This window comes from Rhinolophus hipposideros, assembly GCF_964194185.1.
Source record: "Rhinolophus hipposideros genome assembly, chromosome: 11".
Lineage (NCBI taxonomy): Eukaryota > Metazoa > Chordata > Mammalia > Chiroptera > Rhinolophidae > Rhinolophus > Rhinolophus hipposideros.
In genome coordinates, this window is record NC_138057.1 from 70061469 (window position 1) to 70079234 (window position 17766).

The window sequence follows — 17766 nt, forward strand, 5'->3', positions numbered from 1 at the left end:
TAAATGAGGGATAGTATAGGGGGAAGGCACAGGGCTTTGGTTCTCATCAGTGATGCCAACCTCTAAGTGGCATCTACAACTACAAACATGGGACATCGTCCTGTTTTCATCTTATTTTGAGCCTAAGGGCATGCTCTAAAAGGAATAAAAAGTATTTGTGAATGCACTTGCTCCAAACTCATTTTCAATGACTCAGGCAATGTGTACACAATAAAACCTAAACGTCTTACTTCCTAAAGAAGGAAGAGGAGAAACTCACCAGATCTCCAGGTCTCCTGCAGCCATGGAGACCATGTTTTCTGGAGTGGAGAACTAGTGTCTCTGAAATGCTGCCTCTCTGCAGCTGGAAGCAACAATCAATTCACCTTCCTTAATGCATCAACTGCCACCCTTTCTGAGGCCATGTTGAAAACCATGGAAAATCCATTCCCCTTCGGTCCCGTAGCCAGACCCTTTGGGAATCTGGGCATAACACTGGTGCCTATGTTTCAACCATTCCAACTCAAACTCATGAAGACTAAAAGACCATTTATTCTGATATCCTTCCCACCGCCTCTTTTCATTTTTCCCCCAAAATACTTACTCTAGAGCAAGGTGTCTGAACCTCTACCCCACTGACATTGTAAGCCAGATAATTCATGGCTGCAGAGGGCTGTCTGTGCATTGTAGGACATGTAGCAGTTCCCCTTATCCCTGGACGTACCCATCAGACGCCAGTAGCACCATTCCCCACCAATTGTGACAACTAAACATGCCCCCAGACATTTCCAAATGTCCCCTTATGGAGAAAAGTCTCCTGATCGACAGTCATCGCCCTAACTGGGTGTTATGTCTGTCCTAGACTGGTTAAATCCAACACCAGTGGAAGGCACTGGTATTCTTCGAAACCTATGCAGGTGATTCTAATGTGCAGCCACTTCCTCTCAGACTCAATCAAGGCCTTTTCTTACTCCTCAACTGCAGCTCTGGCCTCTGTGGAACTTCCTATCCCTATGCCACAGGGTGGAACGGCAAACTTAGGGATAAGACATAGTAGTGAAGACAAAAAAAAGAAACAGCAGTGCAGGGAAAAAAACAGTAGTGCAGAAATTCAGCAAACAAAAAGGGAGAGGAAAAAAAGATAAGGCTGTTATTTGTAACAGGAAAACTGAAGCTACTAATTACATTTCCTTTTAATCATATATCAGGAGGTAGATTTAGTCCAAAGTGCTCAAAGCAAAAGCTCAACAGGGAGGGGGGCTTCCTCAGCCAGGTGCCAAGCTCCCAAGCTGAAGAGGTGCCCTTTTCAGAGTGCTTTGACAACATGCTGGCATCCAAAGAAGCAATACTCAAGTTGCCAAAGCTAGGTCCAGCCAGTAACTCCTTAAACTTGCTCTCCAGAATTCAAATCCCTCTGAGAACGAAAGGTTGTATGGTCAAAGAGGTTTGGTCAAACATTGTTAGTCTAGCAAAGATCTTGAAAAGCCCTGTGGTCAGGAGCCCTGTGTAGCTCTGTTTGGTTTCCCAAACAAATTTATTTATGTCATTTGGGAGGCAACATGACATGGTTAAACATGCAGGGCCTGGACATACCCTACTTTACCACCGATTAGCTCTCTTTCCTTGGACAAGTTATGGAACCGGAGATGATAACAATACCTGAAGTATAGGATTATCAGAAGGATCAATCAGCTGGAATAATTTATGTACACCCTGTCCACGTAAGCACTTGATAAGCTTTAATGTTAGCAATTATTATTGTTGTTGTTATCATTATTATTAATTTGACTATGGGATCGTTTTCTTTTCCCCAGAAAACACCTTTAACATCACATTAGAGTTCCATGTAATATACGTTCAGAAATGTTAACTTAGACTAATTTTAGCCACCCTAAGAGAAATACAACTTTTGCACTACGTGATATCTAGATTCTACCTGGAATCCAGAGGTTGGTTGTTTCCTTTCAAGTTCAACCACAAGCATCCTGAGTGATGCAGTGGTGTACTTTTTCTCACCGCCACTCCTCTGTTAGCTCCTTGAAGGCAGAGACCTGTCTACCTTGTACATCATCCTCTCCCCAGGGCATAGCATCTGGCACACCGAGGTGCTCAATACACATGCTTGAATGGTTTCTAGATAAGGACCACATCCCCTTTATCTCAATAGAACCATCCACCCCTCCCCAGCCCCATTCATTTGGCCAAGTAGCTCTACCACAAAACCTACTAAGACATTTTTGTGAAACACAGGAAGGAACCAGCAGCATAGCAGATTAAAGCTGAGATTCATGCAACTCTGAAATAAATATGCAAGACAGGCAATCAGACTCAGTTTACCAAGTTTGATTTACACTCAACTTTTAGATACTTATTTAAGGCTCAGAGGAGGACGCATCATAAGCCACAAACCACCTGATCAGCAACCTGCAGAACAAGACGCTCAGTATGAAACCAGCTCTTAAGGCACAGGGACCACCATTATCAGCATCTCTCCTCTTCCCGGACTCTCCAGACCCAAAGTCTGCAAAGGGTACCACCATTCTCCTATGAAATCCACCTCTGAAATAATGGCTAAATTTATAGCAACTACTGATGATCTCAAAGTCGGGGGTGGGAGGAAAGAAAGAAAAGAAAATACAAAAGGGTAGTGAAAACACAGGAAACACCTTGGGACCCACATGACTTTTAAATACACATGAGAAGAAAAGAAATAATTTCTGGCAACGCAATCAGCTCTCTAAGAAGGAGGAGAGGACTTGATGCTTCCAGATCCTGCAAAGCTCCAAGCTCAATATGGTGAAGAGCTAAGTTATTTCTCACCACAATCGCACAAGACATTTCACAACACCTTCATGTGACAGATGAGGAAACTGAGTCTCAAAGAAGTTATGACTTGTCCCTGGTCAAAAGAAGTCTCTCGCCTTTGCTAATAAACCAGGTAGCTAAGAACCAGAAAGAGGCATGAACACATAGCGTTGAGGGCTCATCTTGTGGCGTGTCCAAGGCTGGCCTGCAATCCCCACCCCAGCTCGGCCACTTCCCAGATGTGTGACGTGGACAAGTTGCTCAGCCTCTCGTTTTCTCATTCACACTATGGACAAAAACAGTATTTCCCTCACAGGATGGCTGTATGTAATGACTAATATATGAATGAGAGTAACAGAAACTTAAAAATAAATGATTTTGTCAGAGTGGTGATATAGAACCATGATGAAAAATAGTCCAGATGTAAGAAAATTTCAATTTTTACAAAGCATTCTCACAGAATTTTGTCTCGTCTGACCTAGCATGTAGAACAGACATCATTATCCCTTCCTACAGAGGAGAGAAATTGGGTATCTGGGCAGTTACTCACTCATCCCTATCCATGGAATAATGTTTATTTGTTTATTGACTCTTTTTTCTCTACCCTTTACCCCCAACCCTGAGGCTGGAGGAAGAGCGGGTGGACACTGTGGGTGGTGTGTGCATGCTTTGTTGTGTACTTTTGCTTGTATCTTTATCACCAAATCACAGCACAGCTTACGGCATATGATTGGTGTTAAGTTCCAAAGCAATGGAAGTATGAATGAGTGAATGGTGCATGAATGAATTTGGTCATGACAAAGTTAGAAAGTGGTTCCAAAATAAACAACACCTGAATCTCTAGACTCCAAGTCCAGAGTCCTCTCTGCTACCTATGCTGTATTTTTAAATGACAACATTTCACAGAATTATGGAGTTCAGGAGATGGGAAGTCTTTGGAGACCACCTCAGCTAACACTCTCATTTTGCAGATGAGGCAACAGGAGTTCAAAGAAGTTTCGTTATTTGGCCAAAATCATGTATCAAGGATGTAGACGAGCTGAGCAAGCACCAAATTCTCTGATTCCAAGATCAATGCTGCTGCCATTGGCAGATTCTCATAGCAAACCCCCCACCCTCCACGTGTCAGCTCAGGCTTGTGAGTGATGGAGCGTGCACCTTCTGTGCCCCAACCACTGGGCAATAATGTATTATTGCTTAACTGGTGAACCAACATGGAAGAGAACTTCTGCTGGGATTTAATCTGAAAGGTTCTCATTGTTGCCTGTGGCACGTCTGCCCACCAGGACTCTATGAGCTGAAACTAGCCTCTTCATGCATATGCATGAGGAAGGAGATAGCCTTAACCCCCTTCAGTAAGGACAGCAGACTCCCAGCTTCTTTCTAAATCTTCCAGATCACCTAGGGCTTAGGCCAGGATTCAGGGTGGGGGAAACTGGCCAAAGCTTGAAGTCCAGGACATTTCAATGAGGCTGGCCCTCTAGCATATGACAATATGGCACATTCTGGTAGTAAATCCTGACTTTCATGATGCAAATGTCAAGTTTCTAATATGTTATGTCCATGTCAGCACAATGGAAGACACATGGAAAATCACTGGTGGATATGCTTTAGTGTTTCAACAAAGCAGTATGCCAGGAGGAGTGTCAGACAACCGCCCGAATGAGCATGTCCTAGTTGGCTTTTGCTCTGGTCCAAACCTGGCTTGGATGGGCTCACGTGTCTCTAGGTACTTATTTGCATGTCCATGTCTGGAGTGTGATAGGAGCCCCACCCACTCATTATACATAGTAGGCTCCAGATCAATGTATATGATATTAATGGGGTCCCACTTATGCTTTACTTTGTAGTATACGTGCGCATGAGTGTGTGTGTGTGTGTGTGTGTGTGTGTGTGTGTGTGTGTGTGTGTGTTTAGTTAATAGCAGTATCTCCTATGAGAGCAGGGACCATGTTTGTTTTACCCATCATTGTATCATCTGCCCCCAAACAGTACTGGGACTGTAGCTGGTGTTTAATAATTATTTGAGGATTAAATAAAGGAAGGAAAAAATAACTAGATGACCAAGGGCCTGACTTCTAGATTGAACTCCATCATTTAATTAACCATGTGACCTTAGTTAAATTTTATACTTAATTTTAGAGCTAGAAAAGAGCTTAGAAATCAGCTTGTTGGCTGATCGCAAACTTTGTTTTAGCCATAAAAAAAAGAAGAAGAAGAAGAAGAAGAAGAAGAAGAAAAAAAGAAAGAAAATGCCTAAGTACAGCCTGCACACAAAAGCAGAAGAAGCAAACTCTTCTCTTCCATAACCACTGATCTACATCAAGCTTGTAGATGGAGAGCACCCATTTCCTCACTGGGTAGCTGAGAATAGTAGGATCTAGGAGAGGAGGGAGCTTGCCTAATGTCACAAGACCGGTGCCTAGAGAGCTAGAATTGGTACCCAGATATCCTGATCCCCAACCTCATTAGCAATTCACTATTCAGCATCTCTAAAACTACCCCCAAAATGTTTTCAAAGTGGTTGTGAGAAAATAGGATTGGAAGAGTCCTTGCAGAGCTCTAAAACACTCTACATTTGGATACTGTGCTGAAGGAGCCATGCAGCATAGTGGTTGAAAGGGGGGGCTTTGGGCCTGGTAGCCCTGTGTTTGGACCCCAGTTCTACTCCTCAACAGATGGATGAGCGAGGGCAATGCATTTCACTGCCCCAAGTCCTGGCTTTTCTATCCATAAAACGTGAAGGTGCTGCTCCTCTCCCAGAGGGTGTTGTGATTACTGAATGACCTCCCCCCTTCACGGTACATCCTAAGTGCTCAGTAAAGGGTTGGTACTGCTGCACATTCTGTGGTTCTGTGGTATCTGTGGTTCTACTCAGGGTATCCATTTAAGTCTAGGTTATTTCAACAGCAATTGCAGACACATATTAATCTTCTAACATGGGTGAATGCTCTCTTATAAAACTCCATTACAACCATCACCATGTCATATCAGCACTACTTATATCCAGCTTATCCTTAGTGGCTGGAAGGCTCAGGCATACAACACTTGCTAAGAAACATTTTAAACAATGAATGGATGTCTTTAGTTCTAGCATATTTATTTGTTTCCAGTCTAGGCTCTACCGTTTCTAAGCTACATACCTTTATTGAAGCCGATCATTTTCTGAACTTTAAAAACTGAAATATGAGCCCCAGTAATCCCAACTGTAAAGTGGGATGAAGAGGATCAAATGGAAGAGAAAGCCACATATAAAAATCAAGAAGTTATTATTTTTTGACAAAACACAAACAGAATAAAATATCTAGATCTTTACTACTTCTTCTCCTCCCCTAAACTCAACATGTCAAGCCAGTATCTTTCCCAGTACCAGGGATTTCAGATATTTGAGTGTTCTGTTGAGTAATCAGTGAGCTGCCATGTTTGGTTTAGGCATATTTACAAACAGCAATGGCTGTATTCTGTCAGAAACTATGTTTAACATAAACGATCAAATTCGAGATTCAGTAGATACTATTCTTGGGTGATATACAAATAGTTCTCCCAAGGGGTAACTCTTCTAATCAATAAGATTAAAATTTTTTGAAATTCTGATATTCTTATCTTTTGAAGAAGAAATGCCCCATATTTCTCGTCCTTGTGCTTTTTTCCCTTTTCTTACATACCCCATATTCATTTTCCTTTGTGTGTTCCTGGTTTTCATCATGTCCAGAGAACCTTTCCCCAATAACTCTGATTAATTACCAAACTTCAAGGCTCACAGAAGGTTCATCTGTAAACACTTGTACAAATGGAACCATTGCCAGATCTCAGTCACTAGCGGGCCAACTTTAAACTAGGATTTGAATATTCAACACAGAATCAGAGTCATTTGCAGCTGGTAGAGATTTCATGAATCACCCATTCCCAGTCCACAATACCACAAAATGTGCAAAGGAGACATGCCCATTTTCATATCAACTGTATAGAAGACATAAGACCAGAATCCATGCCTTCCCAGCTGCAGGCCAACGTTCTTTCCTTTACCATGCTTTCCGGCGATCCTACCCTAACTAGCCCAGAAGTGTTCCTGTTTGCCCTTCTTCCTTGACCTTAAGACAAAGATTAAACCTCTAGAGAGTTTTTTGCATTCTCCAATTCATTCATGTCCACAACATTTATTATGTGCTTATGATACAATGCAGAACAAAAATCATTCTGGGGATCCAGAAACGAATTATACCGCGGGTGCCAAAAAAATATATAAACATTTTAAGAGATGTTATCTATGCTCAAGCAGTAGTTTGCCATAATCAGAAGTGTCTGGACGCTGATGGTAACCACTTTGAGCACCTCTTGTAATTGCAGAAGTCAAACATGACTTGTATTCATCTTTTGTTATTGGTATATATTGAATATTATAATTAATACAGTTTTTTCCTTTCTTAACATGTGTATACCTTTTTTTGGCCCCCTCTGTATATATCCTGCCCTCAAAGAGTTTCCAGTTAGGTGAAAAAGAAATACAAGAATGCATTCTAATGTCAAATAGTTTAAAACTGAAGAGGTGTAAGTATATAGAGCTATAGATATACCAAAGAGAGGGTATCAAGTGGAATGGGGAGAATCTAAGCTGGTTTCAAAGACGAAAGAACTCAGGGCTAAGTCTTTTGAGGATGAATAGAATTCCAATGGGCTAGCTCAGATATGCTCAAGAAAAGGTTGTTCACTGAGTGTCTATACTTGTTTCTAAATGTATGCATGTTTGGGTAGGATATTGGGTGTACTAACAGCATTTGCAAAACAACACTACCTATACTTCATGTGGTTGACTCAAAATACTTTGACTATAGATGAATCCCAGGGTTTGAATAGCCAGGGTTGGAATCCCAGTTCCACCACTTACTGATGATGTAACTTTAGACAAGTTATTTCACCTAGCTGAAGCTCAATGACTTCATCTATAAAGGGGAGAAAACAGATAGAACCTATCTCTGATGGTTATTATGAGGTTTAAATGAGACAGTATATACAAAGTACCAAGTACCAAAGTACAAGCATGGTCAGCACACAATAAGTACTCAATAAATATTAGTTATTTGTTCACCTTGTCATTGTTATTCTCTTGTGCAAAGTAAAACAAAACAAAACAAAAAAGGTGAAAAAGTGACTAACAGCCTGCTGAAGTATGACAATCCCTTGGCCCAGGTGCCCCCCACCCCCATATAGCAAGGCCCATAACAATGATTGACCCCCAAATGCATTCTATGAAGGAAAAGCTAGGGCTAGCTCAACCCAGATCCTACCTGTATATTTTATATCTGGTTGTAAATCCTTGACGATGTCTTTCCACAAAGGATAGGTAGCTCCTGGAGTGGTGGAAAGGCCCCCTGTCTGAAATGAGCCAATCAAATTCCTTGGAGACATGTTGGTCTGTCCCAGCTGGTTCCTGGTGGGAGGGCTGCACTGAGATACGGCCCCATATAAACAGGAAGTAGAGGAGCTCAACAAACCTCCAGTTCATGCTTTTCTGCCGGCCTTTTTCCTCTCATTCTTGCTCCATTCTGTGGAGTCCTATGGAGAAAAAGAGAGACAGAGAGAGAGAGACAGAGAGAGAGAGAGAAAACACAAAATAAAAGGAAGAGAGAGAAAGACAAAGGAAAAGAAAAGTGACATTAACACATTTTCATAATACTACCTTACATTGGTAGAGTGCTTTAAGGTTTACAAAATTCAGTACAGTGTCTGGTTAAGAGCATGGCCTCTGTGCAGATCCGGGCTCACATCCTGCTCGCTATTCACATGTCATGCAAACATGTATAAACTACTGAACTGCTTAAGCAGTTTCCTCATCTGTAAAACAGAGGATGAGCTTAAGTGTCTACAGCTTGGCACTTGGCACATCATAGGTGCTCAGATGTGTTTAAAGAATGAATGAAATGAATGAATGCAGAAACAGAGTCACCTACAGCCAGTAAGGCATGTGGACACACAACTCAGGTGTCTGCCCTACCTAGTATCTTCACAAACATCCTGCCTCTCATGACAAGGACAGTCAACGGGGCTTCCTTTGTCTCCTCCTCTCACATAGACATGTACTACTGAGTATACACTTTGCTTTTGCTTATCACATGAATGCATAGAGTCATAGGATGGACTATGAGCATGACTAACCTTACAAATGAAGTTCGTGGAGCTCATTAGAGTCTACTTCAATAGGACTCGGTGAAATGTCTCCTTCACCCCAAGGAAACATGACCAGAGAATTCACCTGTCAGTGTCTTGAGCCTCAGCATTCCCTGGTGTTCAGAAGGGAAACTAAGGCCAAGGAACTAGGTGGGCTCTTGCCCCCCTCATTATGGAGGATGGTAGCATAGCACAGTGGTGCCATGTTGGAGAGATGATTATGACTCAGGGAGAGCCTAGGTATAGGCTGCTTGTGGGAGGAGAGGAGAGGGACCACAAGGCCACGCCGACCACGCCTTCGGAAATTTTACATATTTGATCTTTATCATTTCATCAGCATTCTATCTACCAGCCTCACACTGTCTTGTGTCTCCCATCCCCACTTATTCTAGAAGAGCATTTATTATTCCATATTGAAACGTAGCTTTGAATCCAGGTTCCATCAGTTATAAACAGTATGATTTCAAGCAAGTCATTTCACTTCTCTCAATCTCAGTTTGCTCCTCTGTAAAATGTGGTCAATAGTAGCATCTGCACCAGAACTAATGTGACAAATGACACAATTGATATCAAGTGTCCCACCCAGTGCCTGGTATTTAGTAAGTGCTCAAACAATGGAATTGATGACCAGCACAGGGATAATGGTGAAGGTTGGCACGGACGATGTCCACGTAGTCTCTGCTGGGAGTGTCTGCTCATATTGTACCCACTGCCCAGCCAAATCCTATTAATCCTTCGGTAGCCATCTGAGTCCATCCTCCAGGATCATTTCCGTTTTTTCAATTCCTCTCAAAAAGTGTTAGGGGACCCTCTCTCTCTGCTCTAGTTGCTCACTTTGCACAAGCATGTTAGTACTGATTAGCTTTTGTTATGCTTAATTGTTTCTGTGTCTGTGTCTGCATTGCTCATTGGGCGGTAAGCCTTTAACCGGAGAGCGCCTCTAAGAAACTCCTATCCATGGTTGGCTCAGGGATTCTGGACAATCACGCCCTCTCTCTAGATCTCAAATTTGTATTGCTACCATTTAAAAATGTGGCGAGGATAAACCATTTTGTCAAGTGTAAAAATGTGTATAAAGATGAAAAGATATACCTTATTTGTCTCCTCTTCCAACTGAAGATGGGAAGAAAGGGAAATTAAAAACAGAAATTCAGAAAGAGAGAGATGGAAGTTTCCTACTCAACTGATTGTCTCCCTGTGTTGCCCAATTGCACCATTTATTATGAGTAACTGCAGAAATCCTCTTGGCAGTACAAGCCCCAGCTGTCAGGGGCAAAGGAGAGAGGCATGTGAGCAGAGGAGTGGGCTGTCAGAAGCTGGGGCTGAAGTTTTGTTCAGAGCCTAAAACAAAGCCCTACATGTTGAGTGTAGAACTGGAACAGCTACGGCTGCCAGAACTGTCTGCCAGAGCCCACCTGAGTGGCAAGCAGGGGGTGGAGGCGATTGTTCAGAGATCCCAGTGGGGAGCTCTAACACACTGAAATCACAGCGTGTCACCCATACAGCCCTTCCACATGGCTTCTGTTGTAAATGGGTGCGGGGCGGGGGCCTGTGAGAGAATGCTCGGCTGTTATGCTGATTGCAAGGAAACAGGATTCAGAACACTGCAGCTTTCCAAAGTGGAACAAAGCTATACATGGAACCGTAGTGTGTGTGTGTGTGTGTGTGTGTGTGTGTGTGTGTGTGTGTGTGTGTGCGTGCGCGTGCGCGCGCACGCACGCAAGAGAGCAATTTGTCAGCCTACAGTCCTAGAATTAACTGAAATTGGAAAGATCTAATCCAGCGTTTTTTTTATGTGGTGGCCATTTTGTCCCACCACCCCCAAGGGACCTCTTTGAATGTCATGACTGAGGGGCATCTAGTGGCATCTAGTGAGTAGAGACTAGGGGTGCTGCTAAACATCCTACAAAGCACAGGGCAGCCCCCACAAAGAATGTTGGACCCAAAGTATATTGGATACAAAGAATATTGGACCCAAATGGCAATGGTGCAGAAGTTAAACCCTGCTCCAATGTAACGTTTTTGTTGTTGTTGTTCTTTTTAACATATCATAACCTGAGTGGCCGATGGCGATGGCGCTAGACTCCTGTTTTCTAGCTCCTAGTTTTCATTCTGCCACATTGTCTCAAAAGGGCAATGGGTAAATGCAGCTGTGTTTCAAGCTTCTCTGTTGTTGGGGCCTGAGAAACAATCTACATTTGAGTAAGTAGAAATGAGTGCTTTATGGAAGACATTTGACTATATCTCTGTTGACTAAGAAGATTGCAATAATCCACAGAACGTTAACAATGAAAATAAAAGGTTCTATAAGGTGCATTTTAATTGAAATGGATAGTTCGTTGGGCAAGAACAGGAATAGTTGTCTAAGTTGCCTAAATGGTGTCATACAACAGACACCGTGACTCTCCTGTAGATAAGCCCATATTAGCACCAACTGTACTCGAGACTCAGGATCATGTAAGGGTCACATGACTAGCACCTGCTGAGCATCTCCTGTGCCTGGATCTTGCACCTGTTCTGAGGGTACCAGCCAAAGCACCCAGTACAGAGCAGATGTTAATAAAGGTGTTTTGTGTGTGTGTGTGTGTGTGTGTGAGTGTGGCCACAGCTGTCCCATTTCACAGATGAGCACCTTAGGACATGAAGAATAACTTTCCCAAGCTCACAGTCCTGAAGTATTCGATTCAGGAATTTAGCACATGTAAATCTCACTATAAAGTCACATAATTGCTACTACATCCCCACCCTCATCCCACCCGAGTGAGGAAATCAGGCGCTGCCCTTCAGAGGTTCAAACTATCGCGAGTCACACCCACGCGTGAGGAATTTTAATATGAAATATGCTGTCATAAGTATGATAACAAAAGACAAAAGTCCAATGGAGAAATAGAGGCCAGGGATAATGTTTTCAACCAAGAGATTTGAAAAGGATCCTGTGGAACAGGTGGGATTTGAGCAGGGCGTTACATAGCATGTAAGGTCTTATGAAGCAGAGATGAGGTAAAGGAAATGCCAGCAGAGCACGTGGCATAAAACAAGTCTCAGGGTGTGAGAGGGCAGAGGGGTGGGGGGTGTGCCCAGGCTAGGACACAGGGTGGCAGAGGTTTTAGTGAGAAGAAGGGCCATGAGGCATTTGATCACCCATATTTCTCTTTCTCTCTTTTGCTCTCATTCCCTCATCAAGCAAGAAGGGCATATTTCATTTTGGTGCGAAATGCTAAGGACAAAGCACTGGGGATGCTTAATGCATTCATTCCTTTATCCATTAACACAGGTAGCTGGAAATTAAGTAGTAAACAGAGCAGCCAGAGCTCTTTGGGAGCTTAGTTTTCTATCGGGTTGGGCAGAATAAACACACGAGCAGCAACTACGGTGTATCTATGATGGTGAGGAGTGCTCTGAAGAAAATCAAAGCAGGTAAGAGGGAACTGAGAGTGAGGGTGCTGCTTTACACACAGGGTGTTCAGGAAAAGCTCCTCTGATTTAGTGGTTTTTCAGCACAGACCTGAAGGAGTGAGTGGTGCAGATACCTGGGGGGAAAGAAATGTCAGTGGAAGGAAGGGAAAGAGAGAGGCTCAGCACTGGGCTACTTCTGGATATACTCGGAGGTCAAGCTGCGTTTCAGCCTTCTGATGCTCACTGTAGTTGCCATGGGAATCAGTTTAAGGAAGGAATCATGCATTTGCTGAACATTTACTATGTGGCAGGACCACCACGAAAGTCAGTGTGAGGACGAAACTGTGTATTAACTAAGCATTTACTATGTGTCAGGAAATGCACTACACATGTGACCTCATCGCAATATCATGAGATGTTATGGTCCCCGCTTCATACATTGGGGGAGGGGAACTGAGGTTTAGAAAGTTTAAGTCACTGGGTCAACACCACAGAGCTGGCAAATGGCAAATTAGAAGCTGTGCTGTCCAGTTGGGGAGTCACTGAGCACGTGTGGCTACCAAGTACTTGAAATGTGACTAGTCCAAATCAAAATGTGTGGTCAGTTATAAAATACACACCCACCAGACTTCAAAGACTTGGTAGGAGGAACAGAATGTAAAATATATTATATTGGTTACATGTTGAAATAGGACTATGTTGGATGTATTGGATTAAATATAAGGTATTAGGTTGGTGCAAAAGTGATTCCGGTTTACAAGGTTAAAAATAATTGTAAAGCCGCAATTACTTTTGCACCAACCTAATATTAAAATTCATTCCACCCATTTATTTTTAATTGCTTAACTGCGAATGCTAACACTTTAAAATTACACATGTAGATGGTATTCTATTTGATCGGACAATACAGGGCTAGAATGCAACTTTCCAGCTCTGTGACACTGCCTAGAAAGGTGATCAGCCATTTCCACATTTCTATCAACATTTGGAGAACCCAGTTCACACTCCCCTACCATTGTTTGCTTGAACCACTGTGCACTTTTGCTTCTTCCCTTCAAAATCAATAAACAAACATCAATAAATACATTACGAATAAAAACTCCCTCACTCAATGGCCACATCTCGCAATCCTCATATCCTAGAGACAGCCCCTGGATATCTGCTATGGCCATGCATTTCAGAACTGTTGTTTTTCCAAAATTCATAAAGGGAACTGCCGGCTATGGGGGTTCAGAGCCTTTAAAAGAGAGGTTGATTCTATTCTGAGTGCTGTCCTTGAGCCCCCGTGACCTTCTGTGAGGCACAGGCCCACTGCTGGGGGGGGGGGGGCCCTGGTGGACGATCGTGGAGCAGCTCACTTAGACTGAAGCACGGAAGCATGTGGGGCCCTCAGCTGAACTGTGCTATAATAAGCTTGCAGGGTTATTAAGGGATTCAGGTTCATCCCACATACAGCACGTTCTCTAACTGTTGCTGCTGTAAAGTATTTACATCCGAGAAGCACACACACGAGGAAGTGATGAGAGATGAGAGAGAAGAGCCTAGCAGCAGGGTCACCAAGCTCCTTCTCTAATTCTGCATGGAATGCTGGGCAATCACCCACATTCTGGGTCAGAGAGTGGAAGGAAATGCCTTCTCCATCCCGTACCTGCAGGGTCCCGAAGGCGGGTCACCCAATCTGAGATAACCCACTGTGCCTGCCTCTTAAGCCAGGCTCAGCCTGATGATCTCATCCAGGCTTCAACTTTTAAACCTGGATCTACTGGATCTTCTCACCAGACATACACCTACAAGGCTGGGTGACCTTAAGCACATTAAAAAAAAAAACCCTTTGTGCCTCTGTTTCCTCATCTGTAAAATGTGGGCAATAACAGGAGGATGAGTACCTCTTAGGGTTCAGATAAGGATTCAGTAGGATTTTCAATACAACTATTCTAGACTCAGTTTCAACCAAAGCCCAAGACAATAGATACCATATTTTAAAGAGTGGTGGATGGTCACTACACAGGATTTCCAAAAAGGTAGTCAAAATGCACTTTTTGAGATTCTCAACCTTTCGGCCACATGATGGCATAAAGAGTTAAATGTTGGGACCACGAAAGGAGTTTGACTGAGAACTGACAACATACTATGAATCCTCCTGCCCGTCCTCAAATAACTCACGGGGAAAATCAGGGTAGAAGTCCCTCATCTTGAGCTCCAAGTCCACTCAAAGAACACGATAAACGTTCCCAGAGGGCTGGGGAAACACAGCATATTGGTGTCTGACTCACAGGGAAGAAATCTCAGAAAAAAATTCTAAGGAGGGAAATCTAAAGAGGAGCAGGCTGAGACTTGGTGACAGAGTAGGGGCTGCAATTTTAGAAGTAATTACTTAGCTCACGTGTAAAAGGAATGTTCTCCCGTGGATGACAGGTGGTCCATATGCAAGGGAAAGCCAAGCAAGGTTGCCCTAGATCCTAACCTGGAAGGAAAGGGGATCCCAGGAAAAGGAAACTGGAATCACCCTGCTACTTACCAAGGATCTCAGGAATGACTGGTAGGCAAGCAGCTGAAAAGAGATTCATTTTCCTTCATCAGAGGAGTCACAGATAAGAGATACCAGAGAAAAAGAGACGCTCCAGATACCCTCAAAAGTGCTGTATGTGAAAAACATTAGTACGAAACACTAGCCAAGTCCTCAGAGCACGCACGGAGGTTAAGTTGCGAAAAAGCTCTAGTCAAGGAAGACTCTTGCTACGTCCTTACATCTCCATCCTTGATCAAACCCTCCACCCTGAAGAAATCAAGATCAAGGTTACCCAGACAGAGGAGATGAAGCAAAATTGTAAGTTGGGGAAAGACAGGAGAATCGGAGGAAGAGTGAAGTTTCCATTTTAAATAAAATTTGATTTGCTGTACTTAACTAGACACGTTAATTACTGAACCAAGACTATACATGAAGAATATAGGTGAACAGAAAAAATGTTGAATGCAACTTAAAAGAATCATGGACATGCTGTAAGTGTCATACAAATGCCAAGGATTCCTGATCGAAGAATAAGTTTAAACAGTGGGAAACAAGAATCAAGGGGTTTTGTTCTGTTTTGTTTTGTTTTCTGCTCTTACTCTGTGAATCCTATTTGGTAAAAGGCAGATTTCATTTATTAAAACACTTAACACAGTGCCCAGTGAGTGTAAAAGTCCAATGAATTCCAATTAGAATTTATTGGTCAGGGCACACAGAGCAGGAAAAAAATATCAGAACTTCTAGTGTACATGTTTATTACCTACTTTCACCACTTAGTCCAAATGTCTGACAGTCACGAGAGACACCAGCGGGAAGAGTAGGACCCTACAGCTTGGAGAGGCTGGGCTCCATGATCCCTTCACTTTTGTACAGTGGTGCCTTGCATTTTTCTGTGCCTGGTGATATGGAGTTTAGAATCATATTGTCTGTTTTAACTGAACCAACTCTCACAAAACGGGCAAGTGGATTAAAAGGAAATTGTGGATGGCAATTCAAGCCAACTTGGACTACAAAATGGCAGGAGATCAGCCAGAGCACAATGCTAAAACAAAATAACGCGGGTCTAATGACGTTTGTCAAGAATTGGCCAAAACAATTCAAGATGAACAAGAGGAGAAAATAAAATATGGATTTACATATGCAGCTATGAATGCTGATCTGTGCCCTAAATTAACACTGGAGCACGGGGGAATTGTGATAATGGCTAGTGAAGGTAATATGTGTAAATAATTCATATGTGTATGTTCATAGGGAGGCAAATCATAAAATAATTTTTACTGTTATGTTTGTGATTATAAAAAAAAAAGTCTAGAAGCCACCAAAATGAGTGTTCACTATAACTGGTATATTTTATATTATTTTCAACCACATAATCAATATCTCTAGGGAATCCCATAGGCTTCTTAAACTCAGTGTATTCCAAACTAAAGTCATCATCACTCTCTCAAATTTCCTTTTCTCCTGGTATTTCCCATTCAAGTGAACCACACCATCTCCCAAAGCATGCCAGTAGAAGCCTAGGACATTTCCTGAATTCCCCTCAACCCCCCACTTTATTAAATCATCTCCACCATCACCACCTTCTCCACATCTTGTCTATTTACTTTGTTTTTATATTCATCCACTTCTTTTGACAACTTTAGCCTCCCTCCTCCTACCTTCTCTGTGAACCTCAGCGTAATCCTGCATTTTTATTCCCTCCTCCTTATACACTTCACTTTAGAGACGTCTTCTCTAAGCCCAGTCATTCTTGATATCCATCATGCAAAACATGGCTTTCCCTCACTGGGGCTATCACAGTCATTTTCCTACTGGTTTTCCTGCTTCCTAGATCTCCACCACCTCCATTCTAGCACCACTCTATTTTCCAGAGCAATGTTTGTAAATACAGACATCACTATGACCCTGCCCTTATTTAACAAACTCAACAATTTCCCATTGGTTGCCCTACCTCTTCGTCTTGCGTTCATCAACGTTTATGAGCTGGATCCTTTGTATGGCCACCTTTTCCTCCTTCTACTCTTCAATGCACTCTGTGCTCTCCCCAACTGTTCTAACTGAAAACACTATAAACTTGGTGCCTCACTGCCTTTGCTTATGTTGTTGCCACTTCCTGCAATCCTCATTTCCCAACTTTACTAGAGGCTATTAAGGCTTCACATTATATTTTAAATGTATTAATAAGAGTGGGTAAAAGACGACTGTGCACCTACTATATGCTACATAGAAACTAAGCCAGACTTTCTCATGCCTTATGACATTCAAGCCACAGAACAATCCTATGACATAGGTGGCATCATTTCTATTTTGCCCATAATAAAACTGGGACTCTTCTAAAGAAATCTGGTTATTGTTTCAACATCACATTATTTTAAAAAGGCAGAGTTAAACTTCAAGCTAAGTCAATTCTAAGTTCTATGACTCAGTGCTTTAACACACCAAGAAACCACATCATCTTTAGTTGTTGTTTTTAGTTTTGTTTTGACAATCACGAACAACCACAAATTAACTGTAAAGATGTGAACGAAGAGAATGGCTGGTAGGTCAAATTGAGGTGTGAAACTTCTGGAAATGTTGAATCTAGAAAAGGCCATGGCACCCTGAAAGAAAACTGAAATATGTGGAATACTTATTTTTGTGATTTTAGCGGGATCCTAAATACTATTTTTTTTCTTTTGTAATTAACAATATATCTGTTATATATAGCATCATCATAAATACTTCATTTGAAGCCACATTTAGAAATGTGAACTTCTAAACTAGAAATGTGAATTTCAAAAAGGGAAACTGCCTTTTAAGTTTTCCCTCAAATTATCAATAGTTTTTGCCTGAGATCTTTCAAAAAAGGAAGTGAAGTTAACATTTTTGAATGTCTTTTCTGGGTCACTTTGATAAAATTCAACAAATATTTG

The 17766-nt window shown here is 42.2% G+C and overlaps 1 protein-coding gene across 1 annotated transcript in view; it reads right to left on the reverse strand.

Annotated features, from left to right (window-relative positions):
- Positions 1 to 17766, reverse strand: part of BRINP1 (BMP/retinoic acid inducible neural specific 1) — a 170015-nt gene that overhangs the window by 113898 nt on the left and 38351 nt on the right. Inside the window, exon 2 of the mRNA XM_081065271.1 lies at positions 8070 to 8337. Coding sequence (XP_080921397.1) covers positions 8070 to 8287 — 218 coding nt within the window. The 5' untranslated portion in view covers positions 8288 to 8337. The remainder of the gene's footprint in view (positions 1 to 8069; positions 8338 to 17766) is intronic.